Consider the following 18,698-nt stretch of genomic DNA (forward strand, 5'->3'; position numbering starts at 1 on the left):
TGACGCTTGCAATGCGTGGGAAATTCATCAAACTAAGGCTGCAGCAACAAAACATAATTAACTACATATATTTTTTATTATATAGTGCAGCTAACTAAACATATTTAGAGTGAACCAAAACTGAAACCAAAGCAAGCCTTGAAGTTTAAGTTTTAGTTAGAATAAAGGTTCGTAAGTACAAAGCCTGTAAATTTTAGTTAGTTTCCAGCGTTAGAACGAGACAGTTCAATAAAAATATAAATAAAAATAATAAAAAAGGTGCGCATTAAATAATATTTAATATACTATATTTTACTAATTTTCTTTATTCTTTGCAGTTTCTTTTTTTTTTCTTTTATTGCGAGATTTTATTATGGCTAACGTTTTTAAAAAGGTTATTCCCATGCTGGATCGCATACTAATACAGCGAGCTGAAGTGAAGACCACAACTGCTGGTGGCATACTCTTGCCGGAGGACTCTGTGCCCAAGGAAATGCAAGGCGTGGTGGTAGCTGTTGGGCCCGGAGCACGCAATCCCGATGGAGCTGGACACTTGCCGTTGGCTGTCAAGGAGGGTGATCGTGTGCTGTTGCCCAAATACGGCGGCACCAAGGTGGAAATGGACGACAAGCGTGAATATGTGCTCTTCCGCGAGAGCGACATACTCGCCAAGCTGGAATGACGTTCAGAATTAAAAGATAATTTAAGTATATAGGCTAAGCACACAATACTATTTTACACTAACTGCGTTCGAAACTAAATGATTGATGAAATGTTTAATTTGGTAGCACTACACAAAACTTAGCAAGTATGTCAGCATAACTCTCAAACAATTGTTCATTCTCTCTCTTGATGGTTCATCTTTTACACTAAAATAAACAATATATGTATACACAAAGGTTCACTCTAATTTCTCACTAAGCTGCAACATAACCAAAGCGGCGCCATGCAACAAGTTCAACTTTTGGCCAACTTGTTGTGCTCCCAGTCCATAGTTCAGGGCTTACCCCACTGCTCCACGCTCACAGCGTGCCCACTCACACGTCAGCCTGTTGCTGGCTGACCCTCTCTCTACGCTCATTGGCTCATTGGCAAACGCTTCGTGCGTTGGCGTTGTCGCTGCTTCGTTCTTCGTTTGCCGTTGCGTTCTCGTTCGCATTGGCTGTCGTTATCTTTAACGTGTTAACGGTAAACACCGCTGCAGCACGCTTCTTGCTATAAAAGCCGTTTGCCCAACGCATTTAGTTCGCAATTCAAAAAGATACTCGCACCACAGAACATACAGCATACAGTCCAGTGGAAAATTGCAGTTGCAAAATAAGAAGTGAAGCTCAAAAATTTAAACTCATTCGCATTTTTAAATTGTGTTTACTGCGTTTTTCGAAAGAAAAAACTTTTGTTATCAAGATGTGGTACTTCAAATGCAGCTGGGCTATTTTAATATTCCTGGTGCTCTTCACTCTTGTGAGAGGTAAGAGTCAATTGGTGTTTATACTGAAATAAAAAATCAAATTGAAAAGTTTTAAAATATAAATAAAATGATCATAATTTAATTATGTATAGATTTCAATTTAAAGTAAAATATATTTAGAAATTACATATGTAAAAAGCTGCTTTAAAAACGTTAGAAACATTTCATTTAATTTAGTGCTTTTCAAAAAGTTGTACTCTTTCAAACTTTAAAATTTTATGAATTCGATTAACGCTTATTGAAGTTCTGTCTATCATTATGTCGTAAAAATAGTTGTACTTAAACTGGTAGATTTTAAAATCAGTTGAATATTTTATTAGCTCATTATCAACAAAAAAGTATGTTTATTTATATATATTAAAAATTCCAAATAACTGCCCAAGCATTTTATTTTGCTTTTTAGTTTACATTGACCCAACATAGTTTTTGGAGCTCAGCTTAAAAGTATACTACTGTTTTGGCACAACAACTTTACGCTAATTTGCCAACAGATGGCGTAACTTCCGGCGTGCACAGCTATTGTCGCGTCACATCATTTTCTTCCTAGAATAATCCAATCATGCTTAGTCATATCAATCTAGTCATAAAAGCGCTTATTAACACACATTTTTATTATTAAAAAGGTTAATGCGCATTATCAACAATTTCCTGTTGTCTCTTTACTGAGAGTTGTATCTTTGCCACGCCCACTTGTTATGCTTTGCAGTTAGATCGGTTGTCAGGCGGCTATTGTCTGCAGATGCCTCAACTATTTTAATTGCGGTCGTAAATTAATCCGAACTGCGTATCAAATAACAACAGGCGCAACAACAATTTCCAGGCAAAGCAAGAAAAACAAACAAAAAATCGTGTGAACCACTCAAGCTGTGCCACCTGCAGGCGGTAAATTGGCAACACTGCAGTTGGGTGGCGCGCCTCATAGCTTAGCTCCCCCTCGGCATTTTTAGTCTGATAGGCAGCCCCCCAAACATTGTTCCAGTTTCGTTTTGTCGGCAATTTGGACTTTGTTATAAAGGGTTTAGATAGCAATTGAATTGGCATAGGTTCAGTTTTGTAATGCAAAACCAAGATAAGCACAATTACTTTGCGTAATTTCTTAATAATTGTTGTTAAATGCTACGCTGATTCCTTGTGCTTAAAATAACAACTAATGTCATTTTATTTTTGGTTTACGACTATAAAAAGCTCGCTTTAATGATTTTTTCACTTTTGAGTTTGACGTTAGTTGAGCTATTAAAAAAAAGAGTAATTAAGAATGCTGACCACACAGAGCGCTGACCGCGCGGCTATTAAAGTCAATGGGCATGTTAATTAGACGCTTAGACAAGTAAAGTCCTCTGCGCTGTGCTGCATTTAATGATGGTCCTTCGATGAGCAAACTGACAAGCAAGGCCATGGCTATCACTTGCCGGCAATTAATCCGGGCGCTTAAGTTAATTGACAAATGATTATACACGTTTGACATATGCTCTGGGGCTGGCAACAAGTGGGAGAGCAGCCAAACGTTGCGTGATAAGAGCACTCAAACGTCAACGTGTTTATATTTATTAGCCAAGGCTTATGCAAAGGACTCGCACACGCTTGCAGCGCAGCTGCCTCATGCTTATTGTTGTTGTTGCCTGGCGATGTGCCCAGCTGTGCTTATGTCAACTTTTTTGACGCCTTGCAGAGACATGTGAGAGTCCAAGATTAGCAACAGCGTCATAGCCTTTTGTGTTGCCTTCTGCCTTCCATTTGTGCGATTAGTTTTTGGCCACACAATAAAATGCAGCAGCAACAGCAGCAGTAGCAAGGTTGCTGCATAATAGTCCAACACATAGCTAGTACCTGGGGAAAGGCAACATAAGGCGTTAAGCACGCACTTCTTTTGCTTTCACTCAGCACATTAGCTTGCAACTACGTAATGGATTACATTTATCACTGCTTGCGGCATCATATAACAATAACTGCTGCTGCTGCTGTTGTCTGCTGGCCTTACGCAATTGTGAAGCTGACTTTAAGACAGCTGTGCCACCCACTCCTCCCCACGTGTGAGATCAATGCAGCACTCAGCAGGTAGCTTGGCTCATAAATTCATATACACGTAGCCAACTCTTTACTGACAAAAAAAACTGCGCGAGATTTATGCCAAGCAAAGTTACAAATTGCAAATTGCTTTCTCTTGCAGGCTCTTGTCTGGAATATGGACACTCTTGCTGGGGTGGTAAGTTGGCTTAGTTAATGCTAGCGTAAGTCGCAGTTTTTCAAATTCTTTTTCTATTTACAGCACATGGCAAGCGTTCGGGCAATAGAGCAGCAATTGCAGCTAAGCAGGTACTTATCTAACTAGAGCTAATCAAACTGTTTAATCCGTTTTATCTAAAGCTGTAATGCTACTAGCTGCCTGATTAAAGCTCATAAACAGTGTACATATAATTTATGTTCATTTACTTGCAGCCCTACGTCAATAAACTAGCCGAACAGCTCTACAACAATGGCAACGCTTTGGACGATGACAACAGCAGCAACAACAATAACAACAACAATAACAATAGCAATAAAAAGTATGACTTGCCGTTGACTTTAGGGGGCGCTGAGGATAATACGGAGAATACGGCAACAATGCCTGTAATGGGCGCAGAGCAGCGTAATCGCGAGTTTAATGCTGCCAAATGGACGCAGCTGCTGCGGCAGCAACGCTTTCAACTGCAGCAATTACAGCGTCAGTTTGATGCCAGCGATGCTGCTGATAGTTGGCGCAAGCTGCAACAAGCCATGGCTGAGGCTGAGCAACATCGACAGCAGCAACACCTGCCAATGGCTGAAATCTTTGAAGTGACTAATTGAACTCTGAACGCGATTGATTAACTCACGCATACACATACACTAAAAATACATTATAAACAATTAAACGATATTTATTGCAGAATATAAACGCTGATCTGTGCTCTCATCTGACAATTGCATGCTGCGCTCTAATAAACGAAAAATTACAATTAAAAATTGCAAATTATAAATTGATTAAAGCACGCAAATTGCGCATACGCCACGTGGGCGAAAGTACACAAATCAGAAACAAGCCCCACTACTATTGTATTCACTAAGCAACATTAAATGTAATACAAAACCTAAAGCTTTTATTTATTTATGTCAATTGTTTATTTTATAAGCACACTATACATATATAAATATATGTTTATGTATATATACCTATATCTATATGTATATCGAATTGATTTGATTTGCTTGCTTTTTTGTTTCGGTTTCACTGCGAATATTGCGCCACTGGCTGGTTGTCGCAATATTGCCCAGATTAATCCAATGCATTCACTTAATATATACTATGAACTATAAACTACCAAACTTTTAAAATTTAACAAATAAAGTTAACAAGCTAATAACGCAAGTAACTAAGCCTTGATCTTGGCGGGTATTTGGAAGCAGGCAGCATCGCCCTGCTTGTCGCCCAAGCCCCAGTGTATCTCCAGAGTAACCGTAGGATACAAGGGCAGTATCTTAAAGCTATTCTTGTATGTGTAGGTCTCACCCGCCTTGAGCGGGCAGCCCACTTGCTTCTCGCCAGCGGCATCATAGATATGCGGACAGGCGCTGGTGCCATAGTAGCCTGGGAAAGGCAAGGGCACATCCAGTATAATTCCCTGTATATCAGAGTTGAGCTCGTTGAAATCACGCTCCGGCTTGATCTTCATGGTGATGCTGGCCTCCGTATTGCGTTTCAGTATGCATTTATTTTTAGGACAGTTCGAGATGGTGACCTCATCGGCGGTTAAAGCGCGTGTCTTGGCTGCAAGTGTTTAATTAATTAAATAGCTTGGCAAATTATTTAGTTTAATTGTTGTATTTACATTTGGGGCAGGGCCTCACTTCGGTCGCCGTGCCGCAGCCGATTAAAGCGGCGCAGATCAACAACAACGTCGAACTAAATTGCATCTTTAAGCGGCTGTAATAAACAAGGCGTAGTTATGTTTAAAATAATTGTGAACACACTAAAACTTGTCTCGCAGCCGAAAACCAGTTCAACGAAAGATGAACCTTGACTCGAAATTTGCAGCAAAAAGTTGTTAATATGCACTTAAAAGTATCTTATAGATACACGAGCTCAGCTCAAATTTTTTAAGCTTCGTCATTCACAAACAATTATACAAACTTAAAATAAACAAACAAAATCACATACACACACATGCAAGCAATTTTTGTTTATTAATTTCTTACAGATTTCCGTTTGGATTTTTAAACTCGAGCTTTCAACGGACGCCTGTTGACTGAGCAAGTGTCGCTTGGCGCAGCGCGTTTTTAACTAAAATATTGTAGCGGCAAGATCTCTTTGTCAGCGCCTCGCCTGCTTGGTATGCGTGGCAGACTCTAGAGTCTAGAGTCAAGCTATAGCTATATTCACAATATATATACGCAATTTGAACAATTGGCGTTTGAGCATTTGCGTGCTTGTAGACGTCTTAAATTGCTTGCATCCGTGACGTTTGGCAATATTCTTGAGCGTTTACTGTAGCTGCTGTGTATCTGTGAAGTACGCTAATTCGCACTTGTCCACATCAGCTGATGACAAATAAACACGCCTCTCATAGTCCGTATGTCAATATAACAGTTCCAGTCAAGTACTTCCCTAAGGCCTTTTAGGGTCTAAGCTGGGGAAGTGTTAATGTCTAGCCTTGTGCGCTCCATTGTCAATTTTTATTGTTCAATCAACAATAAGCTAAGCTTAGAACCGATGCACACAATTTAAGTATATAACAGTTTGAAAGCTTTCACTTTGAGAACAGTCAGTGACTCTTCAGCTGAACCCAGGTCAGTAAGGTTGTCGTTCTATGCATGATTGCTTATTTATTTAACGATTTACTCGTTTCACATTAAATATGCAACGCTTGACATTTTAAGTTCAGGAAGTTTATTTAAATTGATGACGTACTGATAAACTTTAGAAAGCTAGCACACACCTCCACAAACTGTTCTCATTTCGAATTTTACTCACGTTGATCGTTTTTTCGGTACTACACAGGCTGAGCTTCAAATGCAACTGAGTCAAACAAAATATGAAGCTTTAAACTGAGAAATTGACAAAATGCTGGTCACTTCTTGTGTTGTTTTTGGAGCTAACGATGAAAAGCAACTGAGCCGGTTTTTTTTTTTAACATCACAGCGCATTTTACAAGCTTTACACAATTATTGTTGTTGTTTTTGCCTTTTTGTCATTTGCTACGCATTCAGCGGAATCCGGCCTATTGTTGCTATATGGCTATAGAGAAACATACTTAATGCACAAATCTCGTAAAGTCTATATGCGGTCAATGAACAATGAAAGTATTTTAATTCATATAGTGTTGCTTTAGTTAATGCTTGCGGTATTAAGGCCACTGCTCTATTGCCGGTTTATTGTTGTGTATGTGTTTTAAAGCTTAGTAATAGTTGGTATCCTATTGCTTGATTTTCTATAATAATAAATAAACAAGTTAAACGTCTCTACTTTGTTTTTGAAAAATTTCCCTAAATATTTCCCAACTTCGATATATCTTCTCCATCCCTGTTGGTCGCAGTTGCTGGGAAATTTGTTTAATACTTATGAACAAAATTGTATTATTATAATACTGAAATAATCCTTCGTGCAGCTAAACAGACATACATACAAAAAGTTGTTTGTCAAAGATTAGTTCCAGACGTATTTGTTTGTCGCAAGCTATTATTGTTGATGATACAAGCTAATAGATTGTTTTTTATCTCCAATGTGTGCATCCCGCTTGCACTTATTGTGCCTTGGGCTACTGCACTGCCTCCACAGTATTTATGCGGATGATACGTGCTAGCTCCAGAGTATATACTGCTGCCAAAGTTCAGTTGGTCACACTTAGTATCTGAAAAATAACAAAAACAAATTGCAGCAACAATTACGGATCGGAACGCGCACAATTTACATGCAAATAAATAGTATAGATATTTCGATTTCGTTTTGCGTCGCTTTGGTTAAGTGATAAAGCATTGAATATTTTTGTTGTTGTGCTTCTATATTTTATATACAAAAAAAAAACAACAAAATACACATACATACGAAAAAAAATATTTGGGCTGTTCTGGCAGCAGCGCAACAGCAATGAGTGGTGCAAGTGAATCCAATTGGGATTTAGTTAAATGTGTTGCTGTGTGGTGCGGGCAAATGGCGAGAGAGACGTAAATAATGAAACGGCAAAAACTAATAACAAATGTAAAACGCAAAAGTAATAAGCAATAGAACGTCTAGTGCTGTAACTGTAACAAAAGGCGCTGCGAACAATCGTGTGGCGAGAAGCTAAAAGAAAAAGTGCTGCGCGATACTGTACATGCCCCTTTCCCCGCCCTAATAGGAAAATCAACACACACTTTGCATAGCTGTGCTGCCTGCTTAAGCAACCACCGAAAATGTCATCGCTCAAGGTTGCCGTGAGGGTTCGGCCCTTTAACACTCGGTAAGTGCAAGAAGCATGGGAATTAAACTGGGGAATTGTTATACAAAACGCCCCCCACTACTGCCATATGCGAACTTTTTTTTTTTAAACTGATGCGCCTTTTGGGCGTTTAAAAACAAAACCAGTTGACAAACATTTGTATTTGCTGACGTTGCCAAATTCTTTTTTGGCCAAAACGCAAAACAAAAAGTACATTGGCCTGTGGTCTTGCCCAATGGCTACTTAAAACCACATTAAACATAAAATTTTCTACATTTTCTGTTGTTTTACTTGTTTTTTTAACTGTGGCCTGTACAGGGAAGCGCTCACTCTATTGTGTCTGTGTGTTCCGTATATTTATCTTGTCTATCTTGACTCGGTCATTGCTTTTGGCACAGTTACTTGCCAAGCACACACACACACACACACACACAACTAACTACAAACTTTTATTTTACAAACAGGCTGCCAACAAAGAAGATATATTAAACACAGTAATGATGTCATTCATCTCACACATCTTTCGCTCGATAAAACAAAACAAAATCTGATATACAAATTAACTGGCGAGTTACTTGTTTTTTGTTTGCTTTGTTTTTGTGTTAATTGTTCATGCAAAAAGAAAAAAAGTAATTACGCCTATTGGCATTTCGCGAATGCTCAAGAGTTTTTCCCGCTTGTGACGTCATCGCTCGCCGCCTCATTTACTTTATGTAAAGTTACTAGGCAACATACTCTACATATTTGCTTATTTATTTAGCGTGAAAATATTTGTTGATTCGCAGACAAGTTTGAGATACATTGCACACTAAAAATATGAAAAATTCAACGTTTTTTAAGTGTAGTCATGGCCGAAAAAGCAACGCAAATATAATTACATTTAAAATAGCTCAGTATAATATTGCAATGAATGTTGTTGTTGTTGTTGTTGTAGAGTGTTGCTATCTTTGCTCACACATACAATGATATTATGAATGGAAGCAGTTTTTTTTGCAGCACGCAAATAAACAACTTCCATATTCATTATGAAGTTTGCTTACAATTGTTTAATGTTTGTTGTTGTGCTATGAATCAGAAATTTTGATCATTATTCGGGGCGCTTCAGCACAGTTATAATTTATGTGAGTGTGTGTGTGTGAATTTTTGAAGTGGGGAAATAAATCAGCGCAACAGAAGCAAACACACACACACACACACAAAGATAAAGCACTGTTAGCGTATGCGCAATATAAAAAAATGACTCAAAGCGCTTAACAAACCAACGGATTAAATCAAAATTAAAACCACTCAAGTGCAGATTCTGAGCTCAAGCATTTACTATAAACTCAACTGAAAGTGGAGCGTAAACAATGAAAGAGAGTCTATGAGCCAAAGAGGAATGACCTAAAATGATTGCCGCAAATGGGGGCACGATGCGTCTGCAGCGCTTATGCGGGGCCATTGACTGTGCGCTATTGCCTATGATCGTGTTCTTGCTATTGTTATTCATTTTTTGTTGTTGTTGTGGGTGTTGCATGAGCGCGATGTCAAAGTCAACCGGTTTCTTCTTTCTACGTTGTATTGCAATCAAGTTTTTCATTTGATAATTTGCGCTCAAACCGGAATTTCTTTTGTAAATTATGGTCGCTGCCCCAGCCCCAGCCCATTCCAAAATGACATGTGATTGTTGTACAACCTGTACAAGGCACAAACACATCTCGTATACGTCATTCACCATTTTGGGCTACATGCAAAGCAAAGCAAAGCAAAGCAAAGCGAAACAAAGCAAAACAAAGCGCTTATAAATAGCAATATTTATGCCAAATTGTTAGCACGAAAAGTTAATGGAACTGCCTGCGGGTTGGAAAACTGATAGCCAAGGTCAACTTTCATTAGTCACACAACTGCGTTGAATCTTATATTAATGACTTTTGTGCTCTTGCGCTTTTTGCAGTGAAAATGATATGGACGCGCAGCTTATTGTGGAAATGGAGGCGAAGAAGACGCGCCTGCTGAAGCCGCGCCTGCAATCCATACGCGATGCTGGCCGCGAATCTCATCATGACTTTACCTTTGACTACAGCTATTGGTCGTTCGATGAGGAGGACTCACACTTTGCCACACAGGAGCAGGTGTATAGCGATCTTGGCAATGATGTTGTCGATTGCGCATACGAAGGTAAGTTAAAGTTGCAATTCATCAACCACCACCCAACAGCATATGACACAGAACTGTGGCCATGACTTGGCTTAAAGATAATTGTTATTGTGTAGGAAAGAAAATAAAAGCTTTGTTTTTCTAATTAATTAAAAAACATGATACTTAAAATGTTAAATTGCACATGAACATTAAATTAGAATTTAAATAGTCTGAGATTGAGATAAATCAAATTATACGATTTGTTTATATAGCATGTACTATATACGTAGCTATATAAAATAGTATTTGGCTTTGCACTTGCTCTATTTTTGCTTACGTTTCTTTGATGTTTTTTCCGCCCCCTAAAATTATACGAATAATATAAACAAACTGCGTGTCTATATATAATCAGAGCCCCTACACATACATTAGCCGATACATTTGCATTCGCCCGAGCTTTAGGTTTTATTTTCTTTGTGCACGCCTCAATAATCATGATAATTTCCGGCTATGTAGCTCTCGTAATCCCCATTTGCATAGAGCCAAAAGTCTTTGACTGCCAGCTGATTGATAGTTGTTGACACGGCTGTCACGTGCCCAGCTCCTAGATTAACCATTAGTGCGTAATATGAATTTAATGCGCTTTCACTTGTGTGTGTGTGTGCAAAAACAAAAGTCAAAATTTCTTTTATGCAGCAGCGAAAGACTAAAACCCAAAACAAACTTTCGCCCACAACATTACAAAATGCTAAGCGAAATGGAACAGCAGCTGTTGGATGCAGTTACTCTGCGCTTCGCTGTTGTTTTAGTTGGAGCTGCTGCTTGGCACGCTTTCAATATTAAATTACCTGACCAAGATTGGCCAAGTGGGAAATGCAATGACAACAGCAGTAAACAAAAAGAAGCAACATAAATGGCTAAAAGCGAAAGAGAGAGAGATAAACTGCTGGCAAGTGATGGATTTGCTTTGCAAGTTGCCACTTGTGCGGTCTCATCTGAGATGTCGTTGCAGCATTTGGCGTCCATTGAAGCTGCTTGCCGGCCAGTGGGCGGTGCAGTCTGTCAGTCCGACACTTGAGCTGTAATTGTTGTAAAAGTGTAGTTAATTCACTTGCATTGCCCATTCTCCTATGATGTAATGTATGAGTCGCTAACAATTGAAACCACAATGGCAATTCACCAATATAAAACATTAAGCTTTTCATTGCTGAAGGTAAATTTGTTGTGGTTATGCCCAAATTAGTAGTTGCCCCATGCTTTTATTTTAAAACACTTTGATGTATTTATAAGTAATTTAGTTTTAGTTATTATAAATTAAAAGAATAACACATGAATATGCTGAATTAATTTAGTTTAATCACATCTCTTTCTGTATATCACATTTCTTGAGAAGCGTTTAGTTGCCTCCAACTCCAATTGTTGTTGTCGCGGCTTGAGCTTGGCTGCCACGCTTGACTGCTCTCAACGTTTATAGTAATTTGAAAGTAATTGTTTGCACTTTACTCTCGCTGACAGGTTACAATGCTTGCGTTTTTGCCTATGGGCAGACTGGCTCGGGCAAGACGTTCACCATGATGGGCACACCGAACAATCCGGGACTGATACCGCGCATTTGCCAGGAGCTGTTTGCGCGCATGCGTGTGGGCCAGGAGTCGGGCACGGGCTATCGCACGCACGCCAGTTATCTGGAGATTTATAACGAGCGTGTCAAGGATCTGCTGGCGGCACAGAGCTCGGGACATGCGCTGCGCGTGCGCGAACATCGCAGCCTGGGGCCCTATGTCGAAAATCTATCGCAGCATGCAGTGTCAGACTTTGAGGAGATACAGGTGAGTGGCATCAATGCTTATTGTTATAAACAATAACTTGCTTTTTTTTTTGTTTCGCAGGATTGCATTGCACGCGGCAATGCGCAACGCACCACGGCCAGAACGAACATGAATGACACGAGCAGTCGCAGTCACGCCATCTTCACGATTACGTTTGTGCAGGCCGTCTTCATGAATGACATGCCAAGCGAGACCGTATCCAAAATCCATCTGGTCGACTTGGCTGGCAGGTGCGTAAGCGTAGCACAAACTTTGCGCTCTATAAAGCTAAAGCTGTTGCTTATTTATTGTTTTGTTTTGTTTCGCAGTGAGCGTGCGAATGCAACGGGCGCAACTGGGCAGCGACTGAAGGAGGGCGCACACATTAATAAATCGCTTGTAACATTGGGCAGCGTCATTTCAGCGCTGGCGGAACAGACAAGCGCAGGCGGCGCTGGCGTCAGCAATTCAACCAACTCGTTGGCCACCACGCCCAATGGTGGCACAAAGCGTGTGCTCTACATTCCCTATCGCGATTCCATTCTCACCTGGCTGCTTAAGGATAGCTTGGGCGGCAACAGCAAAACAATTATGATAGCCGCGCTCTCGCCAGCCGATTGTAATTACAGCGAAACGCTGAGCACGCTGCGCTATGCTAATCGCGCCAAGCAGATTATCAACAAGCCCACAGTGAACGAGGATGCGAATGTCAAACTCATACGCGAGCTTAGAGAAGAGATTAACAAACTCAAATCCATGCTCACGGGCGATATTGTAAGCTAACAGCGCTATATAGTCTGAATTTATTAAACTTACACTTTATATTATTTGCAGAACTTGCTGCAGCCCTCGCTCAAAGTGCTGGCTGATCTGCAGAAGAAGGAGGCGCAGGAGAAAGTCTTGACTGAGGAATGGACAGAGAAATGGAAAGTGGCGCAGTCAATACTGCAGGAGCAAAAGAGTCTGGGGCTGCGCAAGTCTGGCGTTGGAGTTGTGCTCGACTCGGAGATTCCACATCTGATTGGCATACACAACGATGTCACCACAGGCGTCACTTTGTACAGCTTGAAGGAGGGCGAAACACGCATTGGCACTGAGGATGCAGATCTGGCGCAGCATATAGAGCTTATCGGCGATGGCATACAGCCAGAGCATTGCAGCATTGTCTTAAAAGGCGGCGTGGCCACGCTGCATCCTTGTGCCAAGGCACAATGCTGGGTAAATGCTCATCTAATTGATGAGCCCAGGCAGATCTCGCAGGGCGACATCATTTTGCTGGGTCGCACCAATATATTTCGCTTTAACAATCCCATCGAGGCAGAGAAATTACGCAAGGACTTGCATCGCTCACAGCTGGACATGTCGCGTTTGTCGCTGATCACTTCCTCTAGAGAAAATCTGCTCACATGCAGTGCCTATGCAGATGAGGAGGCCATGACGGGCAGCACCACATCGCCGTATAAGCGCTCAGAGCGTCAGTATTATCCACAGCGCACCACGCCCATCTCACGCGACGATCCCGAGCTGCAGGAAGAGAATCGTAAAATACTAGACACCATTGAAAATGCTCTAAAGCAGCTAAATGTGGTAAGTGCTAAAGAAACGTTGTATACAATTCAGTTATTAATTGACATTTGTTAACAGGAGCGCGTTCAGATGCACGATCAATACAAGACTAAGGTGCGCAAGCTGACGGAGGAGCTGAGGCGGCTGGAGCAAGAGAAAACCGATGGATTGCAGCTCTTGAATTGCCGCGAGCAGGAGCTGTTTGCACGCAAGGATATGCTGGTGTGGGAGAAGAACAACGAAAAAGTTCAGGTGTGAACTAGATTCATGAATAGAATATGAACTTGTGCTTGTTTTCATGTTTGGCTGCATGTATTTATATCTTTATGATTATTCTTCTTTTTATTTTGCTCATGTTTGCTTATGTTTATTTCGGTTTTAGATCGACATTGTGTGTAGACAAATCTCAGCGTTTCAGACGCAGCTCGACTCTAAGAAACGAGATTTCTCCGAGTATGTAGCAAAAGAATTGCAGGAGCTGCATGATTGTGGCAAACTGGATGAGGTTTGTTTTTAGTTTAGTTTTTTATTTCTTTATGTTGCACTATAATTTTAGTTGCTAGCTGTACGCTTTAAGTTTTGTCGTTAGCATTTATAAATCTTTCAATACAATTTACAGATGGGCATCAAAATTGAGGAGGGCACACCGCTGAACGATGAGCTGCTGGTGCATGTGTCCGATTCGTTGGACGAATTCGCTGCTACCTTTATAAAGGATACAGTGCGTAGAAACGTAAGTTTGCATTCATTTTTAGCTGTTTACATTTGTTAACACTGACATTTCAGAATGAAGAAATACGCAGACTGGATGAACAAATAGCCGAAAAGGAACTCATCTTGAACGCCAGCACCAGCAAGATTGCCAAAGTGGATGAGACCATGCTCGAAATTCAAGCACAATTGGATCGTTTGCGCCAGGAGCGCACTGACACTGAGCTTGAGGCTTTGAGAGCTAAGAAGCAAAGCATGCAGCTGCAAATGCAGAGCAGCATCGACATGTCTGAGGTGTCCAAATCAGATACATATGAAACCTGTGATACTTACCATACAGCCAACTCCGAGCTGTTGACTTCGCCCACAATTACCGAGGGCCAGCAGACGCCACTGAGCAATAGTTCCTGCGAGGCCGAGGATGAAGCTGAGGACACGCGCAAGGATGACTTCTCAGGCAGCAGCGAGGATGCATCACGCACCTGCACTGCAGGGCCCAGCAGCAGCAATGGCAGCGGCAGTGTCAGCGGCTTAGGAAGTGCTGGTAGTGGTAGTGCCAGCGTTGCACCCAGCTCCCAGCTCAATGTGCTGATGAGCGACAGCGGCGTTTGTCTGGACAGTCGCGCACAAACGTTGCCACTTAGCAACAACCATAGGCACAAGATGTACTCCAGCGATGAGGAGACTGGCTCCTGCTCCTCCTGCGAATTTGGTGGCTGTGTTGGCGGCACGCGTGCCCATTGTCCACTGCATGTGCAGCGTCGTAAGATTGCCGCACAGAAGGCGCTGATTATGAAAAACCTTGAAACGGATGTCAACAAGGCGCAGCTGGATGAGCAGATTGCGGATTTACAGGAATACCAGCAAACCTATTTGCAAATGGAGCAGGAAATGCTGCAGTCTACAAAGGATCTGGAGCGGCATGCCGCGTGCTGCGGTGAGATGACCAGATCATGCCCATCCATGCGGGAAATGCGTAAGTCCTTGATTAGCAGCCAAAATGTTTTACAATTAAGTAAGATTTATTTATTTGCAGCAGAAGGCGAACACTTTATTACCATACCCAGTTTTGTTATGCGTGGAGCTGGCAAACAGACCCACTATGAGTACGAAGTGCGCATTGCATTGCCGGATGGTAATTTAAATATATTGCGTCGCTATAGTCGCTTCCGCGAGCTGCACTTGTGCATGAAGCATTGCTATGGAGCGAAGGTAAGCAATTCATTAGCTGCAGCTTTTATTTATTTAATGATTTACTTTTTTAGATCTCGGCTTTGCCTTTTCCACGGCGTGAACTCTTCGCTTCCAAGAGCGAACCGGTGGCGAAGCATCGTCGTCGCTTGCTGGAGCTCTACTTGCGTCGCCTGTTCAACGTCTGCTCGAAAATACCGCAGTGCCCCATTTATGACGGCCCCGATGGGCCGGGCCTGACGCGTGCCTCCCTTGTTCAGCTGTCGTCTTTTTTCAAGAAAGGCCTGTTCGAAAACGGAAAGCACGGGACGGGGTAATAGTTAGCCTACTGCTGAATTATCTCCTGCCTACAGTGTGTCTATTTGTCTACTTATATTATCTGTTAAGCTACATGAATGACTATGTGGACCTGCTTTGACTCGCTAGCCAAAGTAAGCTATAGAATATTGACTAAACATTATTATTGTGTATTTATGTAAGACCACCAGTGTCCTTCCGCAACATGTTATTACTTTTATATAACAATATAAGTGCAATTTGTATGTTCTTATATGGTTGTAATCTATATAATCACTGTACGGAGCTTTACCTTAACTCAATTGTAAATCGTACTGCCAATGGCATTATTGTAATTTTATACTGTTCAAAATCTCCACAAACAAACATATATACGTAAGTGCAGTTATACTTGTAAGCAGCTAAAATGTTGAGATTTATTTTATACGCCTGTTAACTGTTTTCCGGCGTATTTTAAATAGCTAATTTTTGTCTCTAGTTAAATGTACAAAACTTATATCGAGTGTATGCGCAACTTCCACAAGTTATTCCAGTTATATATTGTCTGTGATTATCTGTTCAAAGTTATAATTGAAATCAATGCGATTTAATGGAACTGTAAACATTTCATGAACATAAAAATCCAAACAAAAACATAAATATATCTCTTAGGCATATAAATTAGTTGAAATAATTGAGCACTGTATGGGGCAAGGTAGGCAGATGTTTAGCAGTAGGTGTTAAGCAATAAATAGTTATTAGTTAGTCATAAATCAATTGCCGCAATTACAATTAAATTATATACGAGTACAATCTTTTAAGCTAAGCATTTAGTCTAGTAACAACTCCAGTCGACTGTTGTGGTCGTGCAATTAATGAAACAATAATAGCATAAATAAAATCATTTCTTATGTTGCTAAGCCAAATGTATTTTATTTAACAGCTGAGTGCGCTGTTAAGTTAACAGCGTTGCCAAAAGCTTTTGCCAAAGCTTTAACTGTTACGACTGGACTGCTTGCTTTCAAAAAGCAGTTGTAGCTTGAACTGTATTAAAATAATGGTAAAACTAATGAGCGTTATGAGCGTCTGAAAAAGAGATAAATAAATTTTATAAAATGCACATAAACTTAAGCAACTTACGCCGCCAAAGAATTTCAAGTTAATGTTAAAGAAACCGCCACAGGAGAAATGCAGCTTGAGATGCTCTTGTTGCAAAATGTATTCGCGCTGGGCCATGCTTAAGAGCTCTGGAGCAAGCTGATCCACACCACAGCGTAGCTTATGCAAAGTGCGATTAAAGCTGTTGTACTATAAAAAGCAATAGCTTATAGCTGAGCATTAGTAAATAATTAAGATTGAGCTTGCCGTATTGATGCAGCTTTGGCTATTAAGGCATGGCACCAATATGTTGACCAGCAGTATGAATATATTGCCAATACGCCCTGTTGAGCAACAAATAAATAAAATTTTACTTAACATAAGCGACATGCTTACAGTAGCGACAACAGTCGTGTGGATTAAGCGCCTGTATGTAAGCCCAATTGATCACATGCAGCATGGACTGTCCATTGTACAGAAAGAAGATCAGCAATGGCGGCATAAAATAGCTTTCCAGTTCACCCACCAGCAACCAGACATGCGACACCAACTGTCGATTGCGCCGCAGGGCGTGGCACAAGGCGTGCAGCAGCTGTGACTGCTCGCAATGCTTCAGCTCCAGTTGCAGCTGCAGCAGCGTGTGACGTAGACGCTGCAGCAGCTCTTCAGCTAAAATAACAAACAAACTAAATTCCACACACTTGAATTGCAGCACCAGCATAATAAATTCGGTTAGTATCTTATCCTGCCACTCCATAATAAGCACGGGCACTGTAAAACGCGGAAATGCAGTAAAGCAAATCAAAATCCAGCTGCCCAGACGCGCTGCAAGGCGATAGTGAAAACTTGTGCGCTTAGGCAAGCCGCCGTAGTGTTGACCAGCTGCTGTGATGTGCTGCTCCAAGGCTGCTATCTGGCTGTAAATGCCAGCCAACCTGCCATGCTGCAGGGCCATGTTAACATGTATGGTAATTAATAAGACAAGATAGAACAGCTTTTGCACCAAGCCCAGCATATTCGAAAAGTCCTGCACATGCAGCAGTTCAATTTCCTTAAAGAGTGTCACCACATTGACGTACGTCACATAGCTGCCCAGCAGCAGTATGCAGCAAGTGTAGCAGGCAAAGCAGAGGTACAACGCGCGTTTAAATACGCGACTGCGTGAGCTGCGCTTGTAAAATATTGGCGGCGGTGCTAGCGTTAGCAATGCAAAGAGCCACAAGTAAGGACGCGCTGCGCTTAGCAGTTGACCCTCCATGCTGAACAGCAATGTTGTTATGTGCTCAGAGTTGTGTACTTTTTATATTAATTGGATTACGTATACGTAATTTGATATAAAGATAGTTAATAGCACTTTTTTAATTAGTCTATGCTACGCAAATTGTCGCAACTTTTAATATTCATTGTGCCTTTGTTCTGACATATTGCGCCACTTGCTTGTCTCATTTGGCAACAATTTGTGGCAACATCGAGCTCTATATATGTATATGCATACGTAGCAACTTTCGGACATGACAAATCAAATGAAAACACAGCCAAAACTGTAACGGAGTGCTGGCGCCAGGGGTCTTGTTCGCCTGCTAAACCCAGCGCTCAATTGCTGGCTCGTTGGCATTTCACTTTGGTGGGGCGCACAGGCGACAGCGCGCCAGCACATTCACAGGATTAAGTGTCCTTTTTAATTATAAAGTACTTCACTTTACTTTGTCCACTTCATGATACGAATAGTCGAACTAAATACATACGAGCGCTTTCCACCATGTGTGTGGCGGCTTCTCCCCCCTCGCTCTCATCAAGTCCCTTTCTTTTAAGCTTGATTAAGCACTTTGTGTAACTGGAGCACACAGATGTTCATTCCTTGACAGCATATTAGGTATTTGCATGCAGCACTTCACTGCCCAATGGTATTTTTAATTTGTCCGCTACGAGCGGGAGAGAGCACAGGTTTTTATTTTTCTAGTACACACATTCAGTAGAGCACTAGAGTCTCATTTAAAATGCAGCTATGCGGCTATGGCTGAAAGCCTTGCATAATAATAATTATGGGCT

At 41.1% G+C, this 18,698-nt stretch overlaps 5 protein-coding genes across 8 annotated transcripts; 3 read left to right on the top strand and 2 right to left on the bottom strand.

The window, feature by feature from the left end:
* The first annotated feature begins 317 nt into the window (after nt 1–317).
* On the top strand, nt 318–877 carry LOC108602480 (10 kDa heat shock protein, mitochondrial). The gene has a single exon (XM_017990603.1). It carries the CDS (start codon nt 353–355, stop codon nt 659–661), a length of 309 nt encoding a protein of 102 aa, XP_017846092.1. The 5' UTR covers nt 318–352; the 3' UTR covers nt 662–877.
* Nucleotides 878–1,249: 372 nt separating this feature from the next.
* LOC108601767 (neuropeptide CCHamide-1) lies at nt 1,250–4,591 on the top strand. Its single transcript, XM_017989690.1, has 4 exons — nt 1,250–1,450; nt 3,618–3,653; nt 3,717–3,763; nt 3,887–4,591. Exons 1-4 carry the CDS (start codon nt 1,387–1,389, stop codon nt 4,274–4,276), a joined length of 537 nt encoding a protein of 178 aa, XP_017845179.1. The 5' UTR covers nt 1,250–1,386; the 3' UTR covers nt 4,277–4,591.
* Nucleotides 4,592–4,612: 21 nt separating this feature from the next.
* On the bottom strand, nt 4,613–6,546 carry LOC108601768 (ecdysteroid-regulated 16 kDa protein). Of its 2 annotated transcripts, none has more exons than XM_017989693.2 (3): nt 6,438–6,546; nt 5,296–5,390; nt 4,613–5,234 (listed from the first exon to the last, which is right to left on the bottom strand). In XM_017989693.2, exons 2-3 carry the CDS (start codon nt 5,378–5,380, stop codon nt 4,840–4,842), a joined length of 480 nt encoding a protein of 159 aa, XP_017845182.1. In that variant the 5' UTR covers nt 5,381–5,390; nt 6,438–6,546; the 3' UTR covers nt 4,613–4,839. The 2 variants fall into 2 exon arrangements, with proteins under 2 accessions (XP_017845182.1, XP_017845181.1); XM_017989692.1 differs by lacking the exon at nt 6,438–6,546 and adding an exon at nt 5,663–5,771.
* A 925-nt stretch (nt 6,547–7,471) lies between these two features.
* LOC108604190 (kinesin-like protein Klp98A) lies at nt 7,472–15,690 on the top strand. Of its 3 annotated transcripts, none has more exons than XM_017993541.1 (12): nt 7,472–7,902; nt 9,815–10,038; nt 11,515–11,828; nt 11,889–12,058; nt 12,137–12,581; nt 12,642–13,394; nt 13,452–13,625; nt 13,756–13,878; nt 13,993–14,106; nt 14,160–15,060; nt 15,124–15,296; nt 15,350–15,690. In XM_017993541.1, the coding sequence occupies exons 1-12, from the start codon at nt 7,856–7,858 to the stop codon at nt 15,590–15,592; spliced, it is 3,681 nt and encodes a 1,226-aa protein (XP_017849030.1). In that variant the 5' UTR covers nt 7,472–7,855; the 3' UTR covers nt 15,593–15,690. The 3 variants fall into 3 exon arrangements, with proteins under 3 accessions (XP_017849030.1, XP_033149894.1, XP_017849029.1); XM_017993540.2 differs by having other exon boundaries at nt 7,473–7,902; nt 15,121–15,296; XM_033294003.1 differs by lacking the exon at nt 13,756–13,878 and having other exon boundaries at nt 15,121–15,296.
* Nucleotides 15,691–16,544: 854 nt separating this feature from the next.
* Nucleotides 16,545–18,053, bottom strand: LOC108601275 (putative gustatory receptor 98b). The gene is made up of 5 exons (XM_017989175.2): nt 18,026–18,053; nt 17,046–17,945; nt 16,917–16,993; nt 16,692–16,859; nt 16,545–16,637 (listed from the first exon to the last, which is right to left on the bottom strand). The coding sequence occupies exons 1-5, from the start codon at nt 18,051–18,053 to the stop codon at nt 16,545–16,547; spliced, it is 1,266 nt and encodes a 421-aa protein (XP_017844664.2).
* Nucleotides 18,054–18,698: the final 645 nt, after the last annotated feature.

Source organism: Drosophila busckii, chromosome 3R (genome assembly GCF_011750605.1).
Source record: "Drosophila busckii strain San Diego stock center, stock number 13000-0081.31 chromosome 3R, ASM1175060v1, whole genome shotgun sequence".
Lineage (NCBI taxonomy): Eukaryota > Metazoa > Arthropoda > Insecta > Diptera > Drosophilidae > Drosophila > Drosophila busckii.

Coding starts and splice junctions, on each gene's coding strand:
- LOC108602480 (XM_017990603.1), top strand. CDS start 353: ATGGCTAACGTTTTTAAAAAGGTTATTCCCATGCTGGATCGCATACTA.
- LOC108601767 (XM_017989690.1), top strand. CDS start 1,387: ATGTGGTACTTCAAATGCAGCTGGGCTATTTTAATATTCCTGGTGCTC. Junction 1,451..3,617: donor GCTCTTCACTCTTGTGAGAG/GTAAGAGTCAAT, acceptor TTTCTCTTGCAG/GCTCTTGTCTGGAATATGGA. Junction 3,654..3,716: donor TGGACACTCTTGCTGGGGTG/GTAAGTTGGCTT, acceptor TTCTATTTACAG/CACATGGCAAGCGTTCGGGC.
- LOC108601768 (XM_017989693.2), bottom strand. CDS start 5,380: ATGCAATTTAGTTCGACGTTGTTGTTGATCTGCGCCGCTTTAATCGGC. Junction 5,235..5,295: donor AGTGAGGCCCTGCCCCAAAT/GTAAATACAACA, acceptor AAACACTTGCAG/CCAAGACACGCGCTTTAACC.
- LOC108604190 (XM_017993540.2), top strand. CDS start 7,856: ATGTCATCGCTCAAGGTTGCCGTGAGGGTTCGGCCCTTTAACACTCG. Junction 13,626..13,755: donor AGAACAACGAAAAAGTTCAG/GTGTGAACTAGA, acceptor TTTCGGTTTTAG/ATCGACATTGTGTGTAGACA. Junction 15,297..15,349: donor AGCATTGCTATGGAGCGAAG/GTAAGCAATTCA, acceptor TTACTTTTTTAG/ATCTCGGCTTTGCCTTTTCC.
- LOC108601275 (XM_017989175.2), bottom strand. CDS start 18,053: ATGAATATTAAAAGTTGCGACAATTTGC. Junction 17,946..18,025: donor TAAAAGTTGCGACAATTTGC/GTAGCATAGACT, acceptor TAATATAAAAAG/TACACAACTCTGAGCACATA. Junction 16,638..16,691: donor ACTTGAAATTCTTTGGCGGC/GTAAGTTGCTTA, acceptor TCTCTTTTTCAG/ACGCTCATAACGCTCATTAG.